This window comes from Mesitornis unicolor, unplaced genomic scaffold (genome assembly GCF_000695765.1).
Source record: "Mesitornis unicolor isolate BGI_N332 unplaced genomic scaffold, ASM69576v1 scaffold17917, whole genome shotgun sequence".
NCBI lineage: Eukaryota > Metazoa > Chordata > Aves > Mesitornithiformes > Mesitornithidae > Mesitornis > Mesitornis unicolor.
Genome location: NW_010194509.1, coordinates 3,292 through 27,826, shown reverse-complemented (window position 1 = coordinate 27,826; position 24,535 = coordinate 3,292). Strand labels below are relative to the sequence as shown.

The 24,535-nt window shown below is 37.2% G+C and overlaps 1 protein-coding gene across 1 annotated transcript in view; it reads left to right on the top strand.

Annotated features, from left to right (window-relative positions):
* PIK3C3 (phosphatidylinositol 3-kinase, catalytic subunit type 3) overlaps window positions 1–24,535 on the top strand; it is a gene marked incomplete at its 3' end in the record, with an annotated part of 32,016 nt that overhangs the window by 6,294 nt on the left and 1,187 nt on the right. Inside the window, exons 6-16 of the mRNA XM_010187836.1 lie at window positions 5,973–6,059; window positions 7,444–7,539; window positions 13,286–13,357; window positions 14,450–14,554; window positions 14,825–14,917; window positions 15,573–15,758; window positions 17,085–17,239; window positions 18,510–18,597; window positions 19,825–19,892; window positions 22,969–23,074; window positions 23,922–24,038. Coding sequence (XP_010186138.1) covers window positions 5,973–6,059; window positions 7,444–7,539; window positions 13,286–13,357; window positions 14,450–14,554; window positions 14,825–14,917; window positions 15,573–15,758; window positions 17,085–17,239; window positions 18,510–18,597; window positions 19,825–19,892; window positions 22,969–23,074; window positions 23,922–24,038 — 1,173 coding nt within the window. The remainder of the gene's footprint in view (window positions 1–5,972; window positions 6,060–7,443; window positions 7,540–13,285; window positions 13,358–14,449; window positions 14,555–14,824; window positions 14,918–15,572; window positions 15,759–17,084; window positions 17,240–18,509; window positions 18,598–19,824; window positions 19,893–22,968; window positions 23,075–23,921; window positions 24,039–24,535) is intronic.

Sequence of the window (24,535 nt, the reverse complement as noted above, 5' to 3'; positions counted from 1 at the left end):
AAGACCACCCAGCCCACCCCCCCTGCCATGGGCAGGGACACCTCCTACCAGCCTAGGCTGCTCAAAGCCCCATCCAACCTGGCCTTTAACACTTCCAGGGAGTGTCTCACCACCCTCACAGTAAACAATTTCTTCCTAATATCCAGTCTAAATCTCCCCTCTTCCAGCTTAAAACCATTCCCGCTTGTTCTGTTGCTAGCTGCTCTTGTAAAACGTCACTCCCCAGCTTTCCTAGTCCTTCCCCAGGGTCCCTTCAGGAACTGGAAGGCTGCAGTAAGGTCCTCCTGGAGCCTTTTCTTCTCCAGGCTGAGCAGCCCCGACTCTCTGAGCCGATCCTTGTAGAGGAGGTGCTCCAGCCCCTGATCATCTTCATGGCACTCTGCTGGACCTGATCCAACAGCTCGATGTCCTTCTTATATTCATGGCGCCAGAACTGGATGCAGCACTGCAGGTGGGGTCTCACCAGAGCAGAGCAGAGGGACAGAATCACCTCCCTGGCCCTGCTGGCCATGCTGCTTTTGGTGCAGCCCAGGATGTGGCCATCAGGGCTGCAAGCGCATTGCTGTCTCATGTTGAGTTCTTCATTGACTGACAGCCCCAAGTCCTTCCCCTCGGGTCTGTTCTCAAGCCATTCTCCTCTCAGCCTGTATTTGTGTTTGGGACTGCCCCTACCTTGGTGCAGGACCTTGCATTTGGCCTTATTGAACTTCATGAGGTTCACCTGGGCCCACCTCTCCAGCCTGTCCAGGCCCCTCTGGATGGCATCCCTTCCTTCCAGCGTGTCAACTGCACCACACAGCTTGGTGTCATCTGCAGACTTGCTGAGGGTGCACTCAATTCCACTGTTCTTGTCACCCACAAAGATGTTAAACAGAACCTGTCCCAGTACTGATCCCTGGGGAACACCACTCGTCTCTGGTCTCCATTTGGACATTGAGCCGTTGACCGCAACTGAGTGTGACCATCCAGCCAATTCCTTATCCAGTGATTGGCCCTTCCATCACATGCACACTTCTCCAGTCTAGTGACCGGTATGTCATGTGTGACAGTGTCAAACGTTTTGCACAAGTCCAGGTCTTTCATGTTCCTTTATGCAAACATGACCATACACTACCAGTATTTTTCCTCTTCTTCCTTTCACTCCTTCATTCTGCCTAGCTTGAGAAATACAAATAATGTAGAGTATTTCAGTCTTGAAATACCTGGGTCTGTTCTTGCCTCTTCTCTTGGTGTATGGAAGATAAGGACTGAAAGTCTCTGAGGAAGAGGAGGGAATTCTCCTTTCACATCCTAATTGAGATTTCTGGTTAAGGGCTAATAAAAGCTAGTAATACCACTGCCACCACTCTTTTCTTCTGAAAACCGTTTTTGGAGATAGTAATTTCTGAAAGACAAGAGTGTTTTCACCGATGCTTTGTTGTGTTCATTTGCAAAAACATTTTACCATCGGTTGCAAGTGCAGTGAATAGGGTTTCTGGGAAGTGTGTCTGAGAACTTCAATTTACTCAGCTGTTTACACAGCAGATGAGGTTCTTTTGTTTTATCATTCCTAAATAACCATTGTTTGATTACAGTCAGCTTCAGTTTTTCTATGTTACTGATCAGTTGCTGAATGCCTCCTGATGCTACTGTATGTGAGGGTATATTTAAATACAGGTAAGAGGAGTAGGACTGATTAAATACAAGATGACTTTGTGTCAACTGTGTTATTCTTGGTTTGTTTCTTTCTGTTTATCTGCTGAACAAACTTACCATTTATAAGTGTCATGCTACTGATTGAAGTTTGATACCAAGGGCCAAATTAGAGTCCTCCAGGTAATAAATAACTTTCAGGAAGAGGTTGCTGAAGGACCATTTCTCCATATAAAAGATAGCTTTTTATTTTCTTGATGTGCTTCTGAGTTTGTGTGTGTTATCTGTTATAATAAAGAATTTGTGTAAAATCAATGACTGGCTGCTGGAGGATTTGGAGGATTTGCATCTTTTACCTTAAAAAATTAATACTGTGGCAAGCCTTTCATTTCATGTTGAGGTGCCATATGGTTATGCTCTTACAAAGCACATGAATATTGCTTGTAAAATTGCTACTGATAAAAAAGCTATGGTTTTGCATCCTGGGGGTCATTGTGATTGCAGATTTCTTTCCTGTACTGAAGGATGTTAATGGGAAGAATGTGGAATACCTTAGCATGCTCAAATGTTAATACCACTAAGATGTTTCTCCCATGAGTGTTGTGTTAATTTATTCCACTGAAACCAAAAGTACTCAAAGTTTGTTTTGTTGTTGGTTTTTTTTTTTAATCCATTCATTTCCCTCATACCTTTTGCTGGCTGAATGGTAATTTGAATAATAGCAATAGTAAGATAGTATCTGAAGGAATGCCTCTTATTTAGTGTCAGATGATGAATGCCCTTTTCCCTAAAGGAAATACACTGGCTTCTCTCTTGTTTTAAGCTTTAAATATTAATCCACAATAGCCGTTCTTTGTGTATATATGTATATGTCTACAGATCTTCTGGGTCTTGTGTGCAGGTGTAACCAGTTGGGGTATTATGACTTTTGTTTCCTCTCTGTAAGGGAGGTTTTCAGGTTTAAGAAATTATTAATTTTACTCTAAAACATAAAATTACGTTTTTCTTTATTCTCTAGTGCAGTGAACAAGAAAATGAAATAAGAGTTTGTGACTAAGGTATCTAAGTAACTTTTTTCCCAAGGTTTTGATCAATCAATGCTGGATGTGAATATGTGGTATTCTGAAAATATTGATGCATTGGTTTAAGACAGTAGAAATAAGAGGGTTGCCTTGATTTTTACCAATAATATTTTTGCAGATTAAAAAAGAAAAAGGTAGGGCGTAATTTAGAAATGGCTAGAATGGTGAACATATAAGGGTATGAAATTTCTTCATTGCTGAGGATGAGAAGAGCTTCTCTGTGAAATAGGTAGGACATTTGTGAATGTATTAGGTGATGATGTCCAGCCTGCCTGAAGCAGTGTTTTGGGTTATAACGGGTCTGCAAGCTACTGGTTCCCTATCTTTGAAATACATTGTAAAGTCACATATGTTGCAAGGGGCAAGTCTTGTGTTATCCTTTTAGTATAGTCTTGGCACATTCTGTCTCTGTAATATTTCTGAGATAGAATTTGATGAACCAGTTGCAGAATATAGTGTAAGATAGCGAAAATAATTCCTATGTTGTGCTCCTGTTTACAGTCTCGGTGGTAAGTTGAAAGCACCCGGAGACTGAGTTTCTGTGCTTTGGTTACATCCAGCATCCTGAAATGTTATTAAGGATTATACTTTGCCCATCCTGCCCTTCCTATTCTTTCTGTACTGTTAAGTTTCTGAAGTTCATTGAAGCTAATCCTGGAGATAAGCTGTCCCAGAGTTTACTGGCAACAAAACAAACAAAAGAAATGCCTACTGTATACAGAGTTAATTGATTCTCAGAAGTTGCACTGGTTTTCCAAAATTTCCATCAAAATCTTATTACTTCTGTCAAGCTGTATTGTGGCCTAGAGCTTAAATAAAGGTTAGGTGAATCAGCTGCTTTAAGCTAACAATTGCATAGTTGTTATGGGATTGTTTTTTGTATTTCGTGGAATGAGTTCAGAACAAAGGTCATCAGATGCTCATGGCTAACTTACTGTTTAGTGCTTCTTGAAATGGCTAGTTCCTAGCAAATCTGGGGGGAAAAAAAGGCAGGATTGTTTTGACTGCTTTTTATATTGTGACTGCTTCTGATTAGTCTTTTACTTTGGTAAAGCCAGTAACTATAGCTGAGGATTAATATTCAGTGGAATATTTTAAACCTTATCTCTAGCAGACTTAGTAGGAAACAAAAGTCAAAAACACAATTATAAAATGTTTTTGTGAAATGAGTATTTATTGGCATTCAGAGGTAAATATCATACTTGCTTTCTTATGGAATCTGCCTTAAAGTTAAATTCAGGTCTTAAGAGGACACAGAGACCATGGTGTGGGCTGTAGCATATTCCAGATTTCTGACAGAATGTTTCCAAGAGAACGATTAATTGGGAGTTTTGTTTCCTACTTAAAGGTAGGAAATAGTATCTGAAGTGTTGTTAGACCATAACACCAAATTAAACTCTGGGGAGGTAAATAAGAGAAAAAAATGAAAACAAAGCAAAACAAACAAAAAACCCAACAAAATAATGAGCCTGTCTTAAACAGCAAGAAGTCACTTTGTGGAAAGTGAACAAGAGAGAGAGTCTGTTGTTGGATGTGAAGGGACAAGGTGTTAAAAGACAAGGATGAATGTTTACCAGCGGATCTTTTGTCGTAGCTGTTCCACTCGTATAGGAACACCTGCAGGGAGACTGCAGGACACTGAAATTGCATGTCGTTAATGGTTTTATTGGCCGTTTACAGTCTTTGGAGACTAGAAAATTATTTGACTGTTATGTCAGCATTGCTTCTAAGAGATGTAAAAAACTATTTGATTCTGCATGATTTCTGAAGCTTGGCTTCATTTGAGTTTATTTATCTACTCTCCAGATCTGTCAGGATCTGTACCTGGATATGAGGTTGATGCTCTTTCCAGAGTGTGTCATGATGAGGTTTCTATTCGGTCCAGGTCATCCTTGGTGTGTAACACATCTGTAGTGCGAAGGCATCGGTTTACTGCGGATTTGAGTGAGAATAATGAAACAGTACTACTAGTGTAAATGCTTAACCTTTTTTTTGTTATTCACAGTGGTTTGGGTTTTTTTGTATCTGTAGTGGTGAGCTACTGAAAGACTAGCATGGGAATCTGACAAACTGTGCAACCTAGACAGCTTTCAGCATGTATCAAGTTTTAAGTCTTCCGTGTCATTTTCTAGGTAGTAACCTTATCTCAAGTTCTATATGGAAGAAGTAGGCTGTCGTATTCTCTTGCATACAATGCCTTCTATCCATGTGCTCCCCTAGGTCTCTGTATTGCCTGTCCCTTAGCTGTCAGCTGGGCCAGAGGTGGTGGTCGGTGTGACTGTATGGCCTGTTCAGATTTAAGTGCTCTTGGGTGGGCAGGTTGACCACAGAACAAAGCTGATGAAGTATTAGTTGTAACCCTTCCCTTAACAGGAATAACTTTGAAGGTCTCTTCACTAGCAGTTTTTGAGACATAATAACTTGATGTCTTTTAGTCCCTTTGCATCCCTTCTTGCATCATGTATGCTGCAAGAATTACTAATTTTTTGAGGAACACTTGTGATTTCTTAGGAGCCAAAAAAATGATTCCTGTTTGCGTCTTTCTGGTTTTCTGAATGTGTCATAACCTATTCTGTGTCAGTGCATATGAAACTGGTAGTATGACTCGTATCTATCTTACCTTCTCTTCCACTCTTCTGCTGTTAGGTAGCCTTTTAAACAACTCAACTTCCTTGCTATTACTACAGCAATATGTGGATGTAGGAGTAAAACTTGAACTACTTTTCAGATGACTAAAATGAAAGGGAGACCAAGCTGTTTATGACTTGCTGTGAAAAAGGCTTAGGCTGACCTTTGTGTAAGTCCCAGTCTAAGAACTTATTTTGGTAAGGGTAACAAGGGCAGAATTACTAAGTTTGGAAGTCTTTTTTGGAATGTCTTTGTTTTTGTTTGACTTGGTAAGTTTTACTGTATGAAACTTAGTAGCCCACACACACACAAATTTTTATGTGACTTGACTTTAAAAAGTAGGTTCCTGTTTTTAATGTGTTAAATATTCAGTGATGATGCACTTGGACTGTGGTTTTGTTTTTTGGCATGACTGATATTTTAGATGTTAGAATTAGCGTATCTCAGCTGTTTACAAGGATGTGCTGCATGTGTACTGTACAAACAACTTTTTCCGCTTCCTTTATTTTTTCCCCCTGATTTTTGCGTTAGTGTCCCTAAGATTATGACGTATATATTCTTTTATTTTCTTTTCCTTTTTTTTTTCCTTTCTCTTAGCAATTTAAATTTTACCATTGTGTTTTCATGCAGCTCACCAAGTCTCATCGTCAAGGTCATATGGTGAAAGTGGATTGGCTGGACAGACTGACCTTTAGAGAAATAGAAATGATCAATGAGGTAGGCCATCATACATCAGATTTGAAATGTGTTTTGGAATCTTGCTAATATGGAACCTCAGCTTGCTTAGGAGTCTGACTCAAACACTTACTCTGTTTATCTTCAACCAGCCATGTATCTGATAAAAGGAAGAAAAAATCTTTTAAGTTTCCGAAGTGGATTTTACTTTGACAGTAATGAAAACAGACAGATGTCTTACCACTTGTCAGCTTCAAATGGACCTGATCACAGAAGAATTAGTAATTTGGAACAGCTTGGAACAAATGCTGTTAGCTATGAAGAACTTTACTCCAGGATTTAGATTGTGATGAGAAGCTTTTTGGATGTACAGGCTAGACCTATTCAGCTCTTTTGTTTTTGATTTTGGGTGCTGAGGAAAAACAGTTGTATAATTTGAATGATTTAAAAAAAAAAAATAAATCTGGTAGCTAAATATCTGAATAAGGTGTTAACCCTCATTGAGCAAAATTGTGCCCAAACGCATCTTGCACAACAAAACTTCTTTGTTTTCTGCATTGCAGAGTGTTTTGTTGCCTTATTTACAATTAGACCTCCAGAAGTCAGAGTATTTTTAACTTAACTTTGTGTTTTGTGTAAACCCCCCTTTTTTTTTCTTTTTTTTGAGATCTCAACTGTAAAAATACAGAAAACTTAAAAATACCTGATCCCTAGAGCTGGGCCTTAAATGCAGAACCATTTTACCTGTCCTGGAAAGTCAATCCACTATTAATACGTAAAATGAGCTTAAGTTGATTGTTACTAAAAGGGGTGCTTATTTTTTGTATTAAATATGATTTTGGTGGTGTTTATGTATAGCTTCTTGTTTCCCACCTAGATTTTAAAATTCTAAGCACTTTTTTAGGTAAAGCGTTTCAAAAATGCATACCTGAGCAAATGTTCCTCTGAAAGTGAATGAGCTGCAAATCTAATCTTGTAGTCCAAGTTTAATTTGTTTCTTTCATGGTTCTAAAACAGTGCTATTTTCATTTTTTTATCTTCTGTTTTCTGACTCTGACATGCATGATTGTGTTCAGTGATTTAAAAAAACAAAAACAAAACCCAAAAATAAAACAAAAACTCCAAAACCAAAAAGCAACTCAACACAAAACCTGCAGCTTTAGTGCCCAGTTGCAAGTCACTGATGAGAACAATGTGTTTTTTATCTGTTACTCTGTGTGGAAAAATAAGGAAGTAAGAACATCAGGAAGAAGGTGATACGGTCTCAAGTAGTGCTATGAAATATTAACTGAATAATTGTCACAACAACTGATAATCTGATTAATCAGTTGCAGCACAAAGGAAGGAGGGTAATTGCTGTACTGAGAATGCTGAAGATTTATGCATGTTAATGTGTGATACACATCTGTGGTGGCTCTCTCCTCAGAGGGAAAAACGAAGTTCTAATTTTATGTACCTGATGATTGAATTCCGTTGCGTCAAGTGTGATGATAAAGAATATGGAATAGTTTACTACGAGAAGGTATGTGCCTTGCAGGCTTTATGGTTGTCTCTAAAAAGCAACGTACGCACCTAAAATTTTCTGCTGAGGTGAAATATTCCACTGCAGGGCAGTGGCAGACAGCTGTCAGTGGGAACTGTTTATGTACACACAAATCAAATGGTATAGGTGCAACAAGATTGCAGAAGTCAATCATTCGTGTAATGCAGTTCAAAATTACACAGTTTAATAAGTGTGGGTGATTAAAAACTTTCTGATTTATGGTTCCTTCAGTCATCCAGCAGTACTTTCAGAGTAGCCGTATGTAAAATTACGTCTTACATCAGGAAGAAATGTACCTGTATTGATTGGTAACTTTATGAAAGATAAGTTATTAAAACTTTGCGCAGGAACCCTGCGGGTGAACTTTTTCTTTAAACAAGTATAGAAGTTTAGTCTCTCATGCTGAAAATGCATTGGAAGTCAATTAAGTAAAATTTCTGAATTGGAATGTCTTGCATCTTTTCTTTCTGTTTACAAAACAGATCTCCAAAGCAGTGCTCTCTGTTTTTTTTTGTTGGTTTTTTTTTTTTTTTAATGAGAATTAACAGTGAGCTTAACAGACGTCAACATGGCTTTGGGAGGCGTCAGTACTTTTATGGACCTGTGCACTGAAAAATCAGCATATCTGTAGTCTGTTTTTTTTAAAGTCAGTAATTACCTCTCAGTTTTCAGCATGTTTAGATTTTTAAGAAATTAGAAAGTCACTGAATAATGCAGCTTTATGGGAAAGAGCCAGAAGACAGACACAGACTGGAGTCATATTGAGAACAGAGGCACTAACTTTAAGGAGAGTCTATTCTGAGAATTTTGAAAAAGCTAATTCAGTACAAAAAACATAAATAAAATGGAAAATAGATTACAAGTATTCCAATGTATGTGACCACATTGCCAGTTGATTTGGGCAGCAGAACTGTGATCCAACAAGGTTCTAGAATAAGGTAGTGAAAGATACGGTAATTAATTGCAAAAAGCAGGATTCCGCGAAGTTGAGGATGAGGTGAAAAAAAGATATAAATTTTTGGTGAAACTCTGTCTAGGTCAAAAACTTACTTAGCTTCCTGCCTGAGTGTCCAAGCAGCTCTTTAGTGTTTGTTTTGGTGAACTGTAGTTGACAATGGGACCTCTTCCCACCTTTCTGAGTCTTGTTGCCTTTAGAACAGCTTGTTTCATAGCGCTTCTGGCAACTTCTAGAACCAGCTATGGTAGAGGACCTTACTGTCACAGAACTCCCTTGTGTTACAAATAGGAGTGAAACCTACAACATGTCAGATTCCACCATGAATCAAAATGAAGTTACTTACCTCTGTGGAAATCAAGGAAGTATTTTTCTGGAGAGCACAATGGAGTATGATCCAAATATTGAAACACTTTACTAACCATTAGCTTTTTGCATTAGAACATGCTGTGCTTGTAGAGGTGCAGACTGTAGAGGATCACCATCATGTGGCTTTATGTCCTTTTGGCTCTTTTATTTTGATAGTTGAATGTGACACTTCTAAAACTGATTTGTCTTGCTCACCTACAGTAAACTACCACTAAAGATAAATTGTTCCTGATTTACACAGGCAACTGTTGTTGTCACCGTTATGGTTTTACAGATGTACAAGGTGCGGTGAAGAGGATTCAGACTTCAAGCATGTATCTTTTAACAGAAGTTTCTGAAACATGAGAAGTGCATGGAACAAAGTAACTATGAATTGGCTGCTCTTGTGTAAAGAAAGTAACTGAAAGTGTAATGGGACATATTAAAGCCATAACTAACTGCAATTTGAGGGATTTGTTGTTACAAAGTAGCTTTTCAACAAGTTCTTGACCCTTTTATGGCAGCAGTAGGAAACTACATAAATTAGTGCCTATCTTCTCAGTTTTGTCATGCTTCCAATTACAGCGTACAGTATACATACCCAGCATCGCCAAGCCAGTATATTGAGTCTAATGGAAGTAGGTTATGTTGTCACCTGCCTGTGACCGATAGTCGAACTGGAGATTACTTGTCACAGTTCTGTTGATGAATTTGTTTTCAAGTGTTTACGAAGAACTAGCCTGTTAAACAGTGGCTGATGGAATTTGAGATTCTTTGACTCAACATTCAATTACGGTGAAGTGGCAGTGGCTCTGTGTTCTCTGTTAATTTTAATATAGCGTTCAAGGTGTGAAGGATAACAGTCTGCTAGTAACGAGAGCATCGCTTCTTATTCTCCATTTAGACAAGAATTCAGCGTGACTTTCAAGTGCAAATAACACCAACATTTATCATGAATATGTTTTTGTGTAGATGTCAAGAGAAACCTTGGTTTGAATAAATAAATTGATTACAGTGCTGCATCTGGTTTATAGAAAGAGTAGTCTCATTATCAGCCTTTTTCATAGCTTGAAAAAAAATACAGATAGTGTCTGCAGCATTGAGTGTCTGCTTACTTTTTGTTTAGGAGAAGTTGGATCCCACTGGTATTACTTGAAATGATGTTTTGACTAAAAAATATGATAAATAGAACCTCCTTACTTATTGATGTAGAAATGATTTTCAGGAAAGTGCAGAACAAATTTGTGGCTCAAAAAATTCTGCAATTTTGTGGGGTTTTTTTTGTTTTTTTTTTTTAATTTAAGTGAACTCTAATATTTATAAATGCCACACATGCTGATCTTAAGGTAGTGAAATGCCTCTAAATCTCTAACATGTTAGTTTAAAACATCTTAATGCTGTTTAGTGTCTGTGTTGCTTTTGCTTCCCCACAGTGAAATAGCAGGTCATCTCAGGTTCTGGCTGTGCTAGCAATTAATGCAGCCAAGAGGAACAGATTTACGGAGTGAAGTTGTTGCTGAGGGCTCAATGCCTGCGCTGTGTTCTTATGCTTGGGGCTTGCTTTAATCAAGTCCTGTGGTCTGAGTGACTGTTGGCACTTGGAAGATATTGGGTATTTCTGAAACCTCTCTGATACAATCCAAAGTTCCCTACATGGGGACGATCAGGAGAGACACTTCAAAAGCATGCACCTGACCAAATTAAAATGCTCATTTTGAGCTGACCCTCAGGCACTAGTACAGTTTAGTAAGTTTGTACAGTCAGGGTTACAGTGATCCGTGCGATGCTCTCTGAATATGAGCGCCCTGTGTTTATCTAATTGGGAGGCTAAGTTAAACAACTGACATACCTCATGGGCATTGTGCCTTCTTGAGTAGTTAATGAAATAGTTTGTTCTGAAAATGTAAGCTTCTGACACAGTAACTTGTCCCACGAAAGCTTTGGCAAAATGTGGTTTCATAGCAAGCTTTGGTTGAAGCTTAAGGCTTTGCTCTAAAATGCAGTGGGAAGAAAGTTTTCCTAATGTTTCCGCTGAATAAATAGAGCTTTTGACCTTGGCTCTTCAGCATAATCTAGCTGCGTTTGAGAAGAAGAGTTTTTAAAGAAAAGCCATTAAAATATTTTCTTACAAAAGATTAAAAAAAGATATGTCGCCAATGAGTTTAGAAATCATGCTTTTAACACTAGTCTTGGGAAAAAATCCTCAATCTTGGTTTTCAAAGGCGTTATAAATATTTTGACATTAGTCACTGGAAGGCTTTGTGTGGTTTTCTTTGTTTTAGTTTTGTAAGTAAGCAAATTTTAGGCAATTGTGCTTTTGTCATCTTCATCCTAGTAAGTTCTGAGTTGGTAATAGCTGTCATAGGCCTTTTACTGTGGGATGAGTGCTCCATTTTTATCAGCCTAAAAGCTTTGTTGGACTCTCCTTTTATAGATATATTATCTGAATGTTTTCACTGAGAGAAAATTGTAGTAGTATGGGTGTTCCTGCTGCTTATCCCTAGAGGATCCCTGTGGAATATGGGTGTTATAAATGCCTCAGTAGGAGTTTGAAGATTTGCTAGTTGCTAGTGAATCCACTCCTGTGTCAAGTTTTTCCCACAGCAGTTGTCTGTGAAGGCCATAAACAGAGTAGGAACTGGTTTGTCACTGAGGCCTTGGTAATCCTTTGTTGTTTTATAAAGGTCAAGTCAGATTGCAGCCTTATTATGGTTTTGATTAGGAAGATAACCAGTTAGTAGATAGAAATCGGTCTGTCATCTCTTGTCATCAGTTATGTTTATTTTCAGAAGAATTTCCCTTTCCACCCCAATCAATTTCATTGTTTTTTATGTAATTTGTCTTTCTAAAGCTAGTATAACATGTTCTGATCTGAAAGTTCCATCTAAGGAGGTGGCAAAGGTTTTAGTACAATAATTACTTTAGAATTAATATTATTTACATACTGTTAGGTTGAAGCTAAGATTATTATTTAGGCAATATGGTATTAAAACAAAAACTGTAAGCAAATGTCCTCTTTGGTGTTTGCATGTGTACTTTAAAGAGTAATGGGAAAAGGAATCCTACACAAGTTAGGATCATCATCAGCCACAACCAGATTGTGTGTGTATTTCTCTTAAATAGGAAGGATATGGGTGTAGTTACTGTCATTACTTTGACTAAATTTTTTACTGCAGAAAGGCATAGGAAACTAATAAATGTAATAGGAGTGTCTTCCCAAATGTGCATTTTAATAATAAGAGATCTTTTACTGTAGTCAGCAATGCAAAATTTATGTAGCTGGGAAAAAAACGTTTCTGCTGCAAGGTTAATGGCAATTTTAACTGCTGTGTCTTGTTGGTGACAATTGATCTTTTTCTTGCCCTTGATACGAGCCCCTTGCTTCTTTTAAAGTTACCTCTGAAAAGTATAAAAGCAAAGCCAGCCCCAGAGGCATAAGTGGTAGGAAACGCAGGAGAGAGGGGGAAAAAAAGAGAGTAGGAGCAGAAGCAAACATGGACAGGTTATTTCAAAACTTACATTACCAAGGGAAATGTTCATATGTCAAAAAAATATCATTATGAGCTGAAATTTAGTACAGAATAAATGAGAACAAGCTAAGTGTAAACATAGCATAGCACAGCAAATTATCCTGGTGTAGTCTTGTTGTTGTTTCTGTTTTACTGGTTTATACTGTCCTTTAACTGAAATGTTCTTTCATAGATCATGCCAGTTGGTGCTTAGTTACACTTCTGAAGTGAAAATAATGCTGTCTGTGACTGGAAGAGGGAAGCACTTTTTTTTGTCATGTGGTGGCAGACCTTGCATGCTTTCCGTCTGCCTGATTCAAATGGGAAGTTTCTTTCTTCTCCTTTCTGTTATTTATGTGGCAGCAGGTTAGACTCCTCTAAAGAAGACTGACAGGTTCCTGTTGTAGTGCTCCAGAGCACAGCATGAACTTGTAGAAGAGACTGTCATGCTCCATGTGGAACCCGTGATAGATAGGCACACACATAACTTCCTAAATTCATCTGTGTTGAAGTGTTAGGAGATATTTTCTGCAACATGGTTGTTATTTCTAGGAAACAATTAGGTTTTGGTGGAAATTTGGACCCTGATTCACCTTCTCTGCTTCCAGAGGACATGTCTCATGATAATGGCAAATTTCTCCACTCACCTGTGTGCCAGCATGGTAGTGAGTTGCCAAGCTGAGTCTCCTAGGATCGACTTTTTTCTCTCTTGCCACCATCTCTTGTTCATCATGTGGCAAAAACTAACAAGAAAAAGAATCCATTTCTTATTTTCTGTTTTCCCCTTTAAAACTGTTAAAAGTCAGCAAGGTGTGGTTAGATCATTCTTCCACTGTACATAATACGTGAATATGACATTGTTTTTCTCCAAAAATCTTGATGTTTAACATGCCTTTAACTTCATGTTGTTCAGGATGGTGATGAGTCATCTTCAATTTTAACAAGTTCTGAAATTGTTAAGATTCCAGATCCTCAGATGTCTATGGTAAGCATGCTCCATGGTATTCTATCTGTATTACACTATTTTTATTGAAGTTTTCATGAAGGGAGATGAAAGCTTGCTTATATTGCTATCTTCAGTGTTTTAAAATTTCAGTGGAAAGGTGTATTTGACCAGTTGAGAAATACTAGTAGGTTTGACTTCTTTTTTTCCTACTGCTGCTAGATTAAAATTCAATAATTAATTTAATGCTTGTGTTCATCTCCTCTTTTCCATATCTTATGTGCTTGCTTCTGAGGTGTAGGACAGCAGAGCAGGGGGATTGTTGGCAGAAGAGGTCAGGGGGTGGGAATGTAAGGTAAGAGGGAGCTGCAAAAAACTTAGAGGAAAGTTCAGTAACTCTTCATCACTTCATCTGTTAAAATATTTTCTCCCTACACTCTCTTGTATGTTGTCTTTCATGTAGACAGTGCCTAAGTACAGTTCTAGAAAAGATTTCCATTATTGTGGATGCCAATTCAGTGGGACTGGTATTGGCAGCTTTGGGAACCTTAATGTAAGTGGGCTTCTACTGGCAACACTGTTTGAGCACTGTACAATCTAACACTGCAAGAGCAAGTCTGACAATGCTGAAAACTGCCTTGGCTGCTGAAATCTTGTTGACACTGTGGCTCCTCTTGTGGCTCCTACTGTTGCTAACATGGTATTAACAGTGGGAAAACTTTTTGAGAAGTTTTTCTTGCATACAAAGCTTTATACTGCAAATGCCCTGAAAGCATTTATGAAGCGGCTAGCACGTTTGAGTGCTGTCTGAATCACAGATGTGTTGACTGAAGCGCTTGCATTTTGCCGCAAATCACCAAAAGGCAAGATAAGGTTTGTAAATTGTGTGAAGTAAAAAAAAAAAAACAAAAACCAAAAAACCTAAACTCAGAATCCCCAAGAACCCAGCACATGTTATTGAAGTGGTTTCATCTAAAACAACGACGAAAAATCCAGAAGATGCTGTAGTTTTAGATGTGAATTTTAGTTGTCATGCGTTATTCAAGATACTGGTGAGTCTTTGCTTGATGGTTTCATTCTAGCAGTAATTTTCTGTAAAGTATTTATAAATACTAACTTACCCTCTGCATTTAGGAGAACTTAGTAGAAAGCAAACATCACAAGCTTGCTCGAAGCTTAAGAAGTGGACCCTCTGATCATGATCTGAAGCCTAACGCAGCTACACGAGATCAGCTTAATGTAAGTCACTCACATGTTGGCTAAATTTAATTTTATTAGATAGATTTGTACTAATATATGGTGACCATTTAAGGAAAATACAGCTTTTATCAACTACATAACAGAGAAGCATCACCATGATAGCATAGGAACTTTGTTGTTGGAAAGCTGCTTTTTCCTAGCTGTTTTTGTGTGTTGTCAGTGCTTTGTTTTGTCACAGCATAGTCTTTGGATTTGTTGATTCTGCTTGTTCATGTTTTTAACCTCCCTTTCTGACTATGTGTTTAACAGATCATAGTGAGTTATCCACCAACAAAGCAGCTAACGTATGAGGAACAGGATCTAGTTTGGAAGTTCAGATATTACCTTACTAATCAAGAGAAGGTAAGTCAAATGGTGTGAGAAAACTTGTTAATGCAAGAGTTGCTTCATCTGGCACTCATGCTACAATGTTCTGTCCTTGCAGAGATGGAGAGCTTCAGAGTCTTTGAAGCTAGTTGAGGTTATTTTAACTTCTTCTACACTGTTACTCATGTAAATATTTTTCCCTTAAATCATATGAACTAGCTGTTACCACAGCAATCTTTCTACAGATGCTGACTGTCAGCTTAAAATACATACGTCTATTTTGTCTTCAGTGAAGAATTATTGAAGAGGAGCTTCCTCATCCCTTTTAGACAAGGGTTAGCATTACCGAAATTAAGTAGTAGCACATCAAAAGCCTAAAGTAAATCAAATAACTAAACAGTCCTGCAGCAGTGGGCATTTTTTTTATGTAGTGGTAATTGTGGTAGCGCAGTAACCATTGACTTTATATTATACTTATAAGACAACCCAGCTGCAGCCTTTTTGGGACATGTGTTAATACAATATTGGATTGTTTTAACATCAGTAAGATTCCTTTGGTCTGTGCTTATGTAAATACAGTCTGAATCTAGTTCTACCTAAAGATGAAACAAATTCTGAAATAATTTGTTTAGTCTGGTGTTTCACTGAGGAATTGTCCTTCACTGATGAATTGTCCAATCTTTCTATTTAGGCCTTGACAAAATTCTTAAAATGTGTCAACTGGGACCTACCACAGGAGGCAAAGCAAGCACTGGAGCTACTGGGCAAGTGGAAGCCTATGGATGTCGAAGACTCTCTAGAACTTCTGTCATCTCACTTCACCAATCCAACAGTTCGGCGCTATGCTGTTGCCAGGCTTCAGCAGGCTGATGATGAGGTACTCATTGGCCTGTAGGTGATGTGAAACTCAGCTGGTCTCAGGATTTTTAGTTTCATTGAGTACTTGAAATGTTTGCTACTTTTTAAGGCATTTAAAGGAGTAATAGTGATGGATTTATTTTTTTTTAATAAAGGAAAATTCACGTAGATGCTATTTACTCTAAACTCTTTAGGGAGCAAGGTCTTCACATTATTAAGTGGTACTCATTGATACTTGTCTTAGTGTGAACAGCCAGTGATAGCTGGTTTTTGTCAAACAAGGTCAAACAACCAAATGTTCTTCCAGAAACAAGTGAAAAATTTTGAATGTTAACCTGCATAGAAGTGCTCTGAACTTAGTCTACTGAAACATTTCCAACAAATCCACCTGGTAAATTGAAGGAGTATATTGTCATAATCTTTTCCTAAAGAAACTAAATAGAAAAGCATCTGTGGAAATAAGATGTTTCTAATTGTATACTGATTAGGATATGATGAGTTGTGATTTGTGCGTAGAGCCTACTTAATAGATGCTAATCTGTTAAATTGTAATTATTTAAATACTTTATTTTGTTTTGACAGTGAAAAAAAATACTTTGAATGTATTACCATAACTCTTGAATTTGTGGCAATCAACAGAGTTTAAAATGGGATGCATAAATGTGTCAGACTTCTGCAAGCCCACTTAATTAGCCAAGGGTGTGCTGCTTTGACTTTAAAAATGTACCCTTTACGAAACATTTGAAGGCAACTAAACAGAATAAATTGAATAGCAGAGGAAACATATTAATTATAACCAGCAAGTGATTAAAATTCTATTCTTCAGTCTCAAATAGATCAGATATGTGGTGGTTTGATTTTTTTGTATCCCCAGCTATACAAGTGATGTTAGAGGGGAAAAAAAAAGGGTGCCTAAGAGGAGTGGATCAGAATTCCTGGTACCATGGTCCAGATTTTGTGCTTGAATTGTCTTCTTGAGATCTGAAAGGTTTACTGAAAGGTTTGTTTTGTGGATGCTGGAAGCAAGTAGGTAGGGCGGCTTAACAGAGGAGAACATTAAAGTAGCAGTTGCACTTAAATATTTTACTTACATAAAGATAGTAAGAGCTAATTAACAGGAAGCTAATATTGTGATAGCTCAGTATATTTTGGGAGTGAAACTCCATCCTTCACTAGTTTTTTTTTTTTATTGTATATTGCTTGCTAGGGAGACTCTAATTTCCATTTCTTTATAGGTCACTGAATCCTGAGTCAGTTTTTCTCTAAACGAGAATTTAAAAAACAGATTGAGTCCTAGTCAGCTTTGACTGACCCCTTCACTTTTTGTTATTTTTCCCTCCGTGAGGATTTGCTGATGTACCTGCTACAGTTAGTCCAGGCATTGAAATATGAAAACTTTGATGACATAAAGAATGGGCTGGAACCTAGCAAGAGAGACAGTCAAGGTTCAATGTCGGAAAGCATGGCAACATCTGGAACTAATGGTGCAGAAATAGACAGGTAAGAAGCTTGGTTTTCCAGCAGAAACAGAAACATTGTAAGCCCTCAAAGTCTTTCTACTTTTTAGGAACCGCTGCGTATTTAACATCCTATTTTATAATCTGAAGTGGTTTCAGTAAAAACAAAAACAGAAACAAAAGAAAAACCCTAAACAAACCCCTGAACTTTCACAGAATGTATTTCCTGACCACAAATACTTCACAGAGCACACAGTCTTAATCTGAAAGTTGTGGCCTTTGTCCTTACTGTGTGAAAGGAAGACAACTTCTGGAGAGCAGGGAAAACACTGGCATTGCTTCCTGCTGTCCCTGCAAAAGTTAGGATGTCTTCAGTGAAGCTGCTGTGCGGGACTGCACTGACCACTTTCATTGAAGAATATGGATCTAAAGGAGAGCAATCTGAAATGGAAAGAATTTTCTTCCAATTCCTGCAAATGATGGTGTAGGGAGAGTCCTGTGAATGTAAAGGAGCTGTGGGAGCACACTTCATATTCAAAAGGAATTCAAAAGGATTCAGGAATCCAAAAGAAAGGCAAAAATATCTAATTAATGCAGCATTAAGCAATGTGCAAACAAACTTGGTTAACCGGAGTCTCTTGTGAATGTTTAATAGAAATTTCCAGGATTTTGAGGCTTACTGTATTACTGGGGTGTTCTTTCTGTATTACACATACACTGTTTTTCATTGAACTTGCTGCTAAGATGTAGAGTGGATGTCCTGGAATGTACGATGTATTTTGAGGCTGAATAGCACTTAGACATTAGTAGAGCTGTTTGATTACTTCCTTTCAGGTAGATTTACTGTCTGATAATTTTGCCTTGCAAGCACTGGGTTTGTCTACTCTCTTACGGGTAATTGCGTTCCAGAGACAAGTACTTACAGGTGTGCTGTATTAGCAATTTCATCTTAAGAATACTTCAAAAAAGCCTATCATGAAAATGTGGATTTGCTAAATTCCCATCTATATCTTCCTTTTTATGGAAGATAAAACAAAATGCTAAGTTTGATGTCGGTGAATGTCTGTAACAGCCACAAACTGCGTAGCTATCCAGACACAGTATTCTGTCATTTACAGGGACTGCAGCTGTCAGTATTGCAGTACGTGCAGTCTATTCTGAAACAGAGTTGAGATGCTAGATTCAAAGATAATTCAGAAAACTGGAAGGGAATTACGCTGTGGAAGTAAAATGCACTGCTATTTCCATGCATGTCCTCTGACCCCCAGTTAAGAACTTTGAAACGTGTTAATTGCGTGCTTTTCTTTATGTAGTTCCCAGATCATGACTCCTGTTCCACCTGTTTCCTCACCACCCCTTACATCTAAGACAAAGGAGCTTGCAGACAATGAAAACCTTGATGTGAGTCAAATGCTTTACCTGGTATTTTTGACAACTTTTTTTAGTGTCCTGATACTATTTTCAGTGACCTTAGGTACTGTTGTTAGCTTTTGTTTGTGAATATTTGAATCTTTCTGCTGTATCTTTCTGAGTACTTAAAGTCCTCAAAAATATAAATCTGAACTAAATGTTAAGAAGATAGCAATAGCTTAACTGAATTTCTTTACAGGCCATCTATTTGTGTACATGGTTACATTATCCAAAATTGGGAGACTAGGCATTGAATTCTTCATAATATTAAAGTACTCTTCTTTAGAGGAGAAAATTGCTGCAAAGGCTATCACATGCTGATTAGATACTGACAATTACATGTGTTTGAGGCGCTCTAAAGCGGATTTTTTTAATGGAAAATGGTTAAATGTTTTAATCTCTGCAATCTGCAGAAAGCCATATCCCGTGGTATGGGTGTCTTTTTTTTTTTCCTTTTTAATTTTTAACTTAAGTGTTGATTTACATCTACTAAGAATTATACCCAAATTTATACCACAGGTAGAAGAGTAATAAGAATGGGACTGGAGGAAAGGGAAGATAGAAGGTAAAGACAGTTTGAGGGGAATGTGATTTCACTCTGATGTGCAGTTAATTAGTCTTTGAACTGAAGATCCATTCTCTGTTGCAGATCTTCCTTTTTGAACCTCTCTACTGCATGGAAAATAAACCTCAAATTGAACGGAAAGATACACAATTTTCTTGTTAATTCGAATATTAAACCTTGAAAAAATGTGGTCAATGCTGTGTATCCTCTACACATTTTTTTGTCTTCATGTTAAAATGCAGAATATCTTAGAGTTTTAGATCCTCTGGATGCAAAGCAGGGTAGCAAATCCCTTTCAGAGTTGAATCTTAAAGCAAGAGATATTTGCATAAAGGAAAGTGTAGTATATTGTAGATATCAATGTTACATTAAAGGTTTATTGTTGGAAAACATCATATACTTTTGATGTGCTGGTAAATATATTACTGCAGTAGCAGACCTTTTTTTACTTGTAGCGTTATTGCTGTATTTGGAGTAATATTAAAACTAATATGGTTTAAATGACTTAAATATTGGATTGGGTTCAGATTTTCTAAAGGAACTTATCTCTCAAAACTTCCTACAATTGTTTTGGGTTGTCTTTAGTTTTGCTTCTCTCTCAAGTGCTTGGACTTCTTTATAACTAAATTTTGCTTTTCTTAAACCTCTTCCAGCAAGACCTTTGTACTTTCTTGATATCACGAGCGTGCAAAAATTCCACGTTGGCAAACTACTTGTACTGGTATGTTAGAAACTATTTATTTGAACTGTATCAATGTTTAATTGAAATCAAAGCTAAAATGACCGCAGCAGAAGGTGACCTGTCTTGAGAATGTGAGAATTTCAGTTTCTCTCAGGATGTTAAAACAATATTCATTTGAACAGAACAATTAGTAAAAGGAGGGTGCTGATTTTTAAAATGCATAAGTATGCTCTACTGGTAGACAAAGGAAGGTAATTTATAAAGCATTAAGTACAGTTTTCAAAGAAAACCGAAAACCAAAAAAAAACAAAACCAAAATTGAACCAAAAAAAAAAAACCCAAACAAAACAAAACCTCAGAAGCCTAACTATAGTTTAAGTTCTTATTCAAATTGCTTATGGGGATGGGAAAGAGAGAAAGTTCTCATCTTCCGTTTGGTTTTCTGTTTGGTTTGTGTTTAGCTTTTGACAGTGTTGGCGAGAACATTAAGGTTATGCGCTTTAGTATTAAGCGAGAGTGTACTTCGCGAAAGTTCGCAAAGCACTAGTTTTTTTGTGTGCTAATTTAATTATTTTTTTTATTTCATTTGTGGTTATTTTCTCTCTATATATATATAGCAAAATATTGCAGATGTGTGTTTTTTTTAAGTGGGGACTTTACCTGTGAATGGTTCATCTAGATAGTGGAGAGGTAAGGTGACTCAGCGAAGGATCTTGTCTCACTTCAGTGGTTTAAGAGTTAAATTTGATGCCTAAACCAGTCATCTGCATGCCTTCTGAAATAAGCATTTGCAGATAGGAATTCTCACTTGAAGAAAGCTGAGATGAATAAAGCTGTACTCCAATTATGTGTTTATATGTGTATATATTAATGTAAATATATATATGCATATACACAACACATGGAGCTATTTACTTGTACGTACACACATTTTAAAATAAAGAGCTTAAGTGCCTTTTACATGGCTAAACTTAAGTGATTCTCATTTCTGTACTTGTATATGTATCTAATAATTAAAAAATCTAATACACATTATCATATGTTAATATAAATATTAACTACAGATAAGTTGTGAATTAGGAGCAGAGTCTGATATGTAGTGTAAACCTACTGAACTGTTCTTGGAAAGTTCTTACAAGAGTCCTTACTTACCCTGAGAGTTAGGCCATTTGTAAATGTCTTGTTAAGTTTTCTTATTTCATTGCTTTCTCAGTAGCTTGAATTTAAAATATTTAAGTGCGTGACTTAGCTACAGTTCCTTAGTGCACATACTTTTATTGTAGTGGCCAAAGATAATGCTTGGCTTCAGAAGGAAGTGCTGTTAAACTTATGTTATTAAAATAATTGCAGGCCTAATTGATGTGGTTAGAAGCCAAATGCTTGACCTGATAAAATATTCTTCATTTAAGATAAGTGTTAGTTGGTTAGCTTACTTCTGTCACATTGATAGAAACTGTGCATTTAACATTTCAGCAACACCTCAGACTTTGTGTACAGAAAGTTCAAAGCATCCAGAAGTCTGAAGGTTTTGTCTTATGACTAAAAAAACCCCAAACAACCTCAAACAAAAAAAAAACCTCAGTCAATTTATTCTTTGTTTTCCTTCTAGACATCTCAATTTCTCAGTGACAAAATACAAATATTGCAGCCACTGTTTGAGCTGATGTAGCCATAAATCCTCTTGGCTTCTGATCAATGGCTTGTTTCAACTGTCCAGACACAGCGTGCACCTAAAATAATCAATGAAAAAAGTACAATAACCCTTGAAAATCAAACCTCCTGCTCAGTCACTTGTCATTGTAAAGCTATACTATCCTTAAACTTTAGCAGCATCTACAGAAGTCAGTGCTGCTGTGGTTTTTTTCTGTCTCTTTGGAAATATGAGACACCTATCCAAGTATGAAGTATTACTCTTACTCCTTGTCTCAAGATAGCTTTGAGAAACTATCTAGGGCTTTTTATCAAATGAAGATGAAAATGGCATGTTTCGATTCATTACTTCCTGTTTTCCTTGAAGTTTTACTTCGCAGGCTTTCTAAATGTGGACTTATTTTTATGCACTGCAATCTAATTTTGTCATTTACTGAGAGAACAGTGTAGAATGAAGTTCTAAAAGCAATCTTTATTTACAGATTTCATTGAGCTAATATTCATGGAATAAGATACGTATGCCGTATTTCAATGCATGTAATATATTCTTTCTTTATGGCTAAGCCTAGTCAAATCTGATCAGCTGCAAGTGACAGACCACTGATCTTGTCCAATAATCATTCATTTGCAAAAAGATTACGCACAAGTGTGTAAGGAAGGGGTAATTCTGGCTGTCAGCATAAAGTGCAAGTGTGTTTGAGTGTGTAGAGTCTCTTGTGAATCCAAATGCAGTGTCTGAAAATAACTAACTTGTTAATTTTTTCCTTTTTTTTATTCATAGTGTGGGTATATGTTTTTACTGAGATATATGCTGATCAACAGAAAGAAGACCTTCTGTGCATAGCTACATTTTGCATGGCAGTGCTGTGAATAGAAATAAACACAAAAACATTCCAAACAACTGCTGTCCATATAAGAATAAATTTTCAGTATAGCGGTCCTAAATTGTACTGTTTAAATCTTGTACCTGAATCATAATTTTAGAAATGAAAACTTACTTTGAAATGTAGGCTTTGCAGGGCTGCTTCAGAACCAAGATAATCTCTTCCACCATTGTTGACAGTAAAACAGGGGACAAGTAGGGTGAGATTCTTCTTTTTTTTTGCAGGTATACTTAAATAGCAAGCTTGCAGCCACTACATTATGTAGAGGATAGCAGCACCCTGGAATGCCCACTCCTCCTACACATGCTGCTTGGTTGGGGTGTTCTTATGATTTAGACTTCTGATTTGTCGTGTTTGAGTGATGCCACTTCACTATAAGTGAAAGAGCTCAGAAACTAGTAGACTCCTGATCCTAGCGGGAATTTGACTGTGTAGTTTTTAAGAGTTCACTTGTTGGTTGATATCTTATTTAAAGATCAACTTTATTTTTAGTTCCAGGCCTAAAATACAGGGCTGCTGTATTTCACTCAAATTGTCTAGCACCCGAGTACAGCATAATTTGGGTTATTTTTATGCTGCAGGTATGTTATAGTGGAGTGCGAAGACCAAGATACACAGCAGAGGGACCCAAAGACTCATGAAATGTACTTAAATGTGATGAGAAGATTTAGTCAGGCTTTGCTGAAGGTAATACCTTTGTGTAAGGAAATACATAGTGGTTTGGAACAGTCGTTCTTTAAAAAGGCACAGGTGTCTAGGAGGATTGTAAGTTTTGTCATATATATTGAAATTTTTAAAAAGCTTCCACTTTCACTTGTATTTTTAGTTTGTGGTAAACAAAGAAACTACTGAAAAAGAAAAGAACAAGTATTGCAAACTCTTTCCTGTGTTTTATTGCTTGTTCCCCTTTGTAAGGTGCTGGGCCTGAAATCCTCTGCCTTGTGTCTATTTTATTTACTATTTCTTTATTGGAAGTGCTTGTCCTTGCAGTTCAAGTTGAGAGGAGAGGCCTATCCTGTGAATTCACAAGCAGTGTTGTTCAGTGTATGAGCAGCAGAGGGTGCTGGAGCAGCAGGGAAAGAAAAAGCAAAAGCGAAACAAAGAAGCCGCTTTTGTGGATTGTAATTATAATTTATAGAAGATATGCAGTCTTTCCTGATTTTGTGCATCTCTCACTTCATATTAATTCCCATTTCAAGGATATTATTAAAACCTGACTCATATGCTTCTCAAGTGTTTCATGTGCTTATCCTTACTAACTTAGTTTGGCTGTGTGAATAGGTTTGTCACGCATGACTGTTTGCCACAGAAATTGTTGGTGCAAATTGAAGTGCACTGGTAGGTCAGATAATTGATTGCCAGCTACAGTGATTCTGATTGTGCTTTACAGAAAGTACCTTTTGAATTGACAGGATATTGATTGTTATTCACTTGCTTCTTAAAAGCCCAAAGGTCTAAGAATAAAAAAAAAATAATTTCTAGATAAAATAATTACAGAACAAAGAACTAATTTTGTTTCTTTTAATTCACTTAGGGTGATAAGTCTGTCAGAGTTATGCGTTCATTGTTGGCAGCCCAGCAGACGTTTGTAGATCGACTGGTTCACGTAATGAAAGCAGTGCAGCGTGAAAGTGGGAATCGTAAGAAAAAGGTAACTAAGGCATTGGAAAACTTATCTCTGGCTAGAATTTTATAATAGGAATGTTAGCTTTTCACTAAGAATTCTTAGCACTGAGATTTAGAACATATGTCCATCTGTCCTGTAATAATTTCAGCTGACTTTAAACAAACTTTGGAGAGGTTTAGATGGGTCAAAGTTCCAAAGTGTTCTGAAAGTTTGCAGATGAAAAACAGAAGAGGCCCTTGACAAAAGTCTTGAGATATTGTGGCAAAAGTAAGGTATGAGAATAATTGAATAGTTGATGATATAACAGTGAACAAGTTGGGGGCATGTGGGAAGGCAGCAGAGGTGACCGTGATAGGAGAGTTAAGCCAGGATCATTAATGGTATTTAACTAGCAGCTGTTTCATTTGTTCCAAGAACAGCAAAACTATGCTTTTATAAGACATGTTTAATAGAACTTTGTGTTCTGTAGCATCAAAAAGGAATTCTATCATAGGTGCATTTTAAGAAGCTTTGTCTTAGTT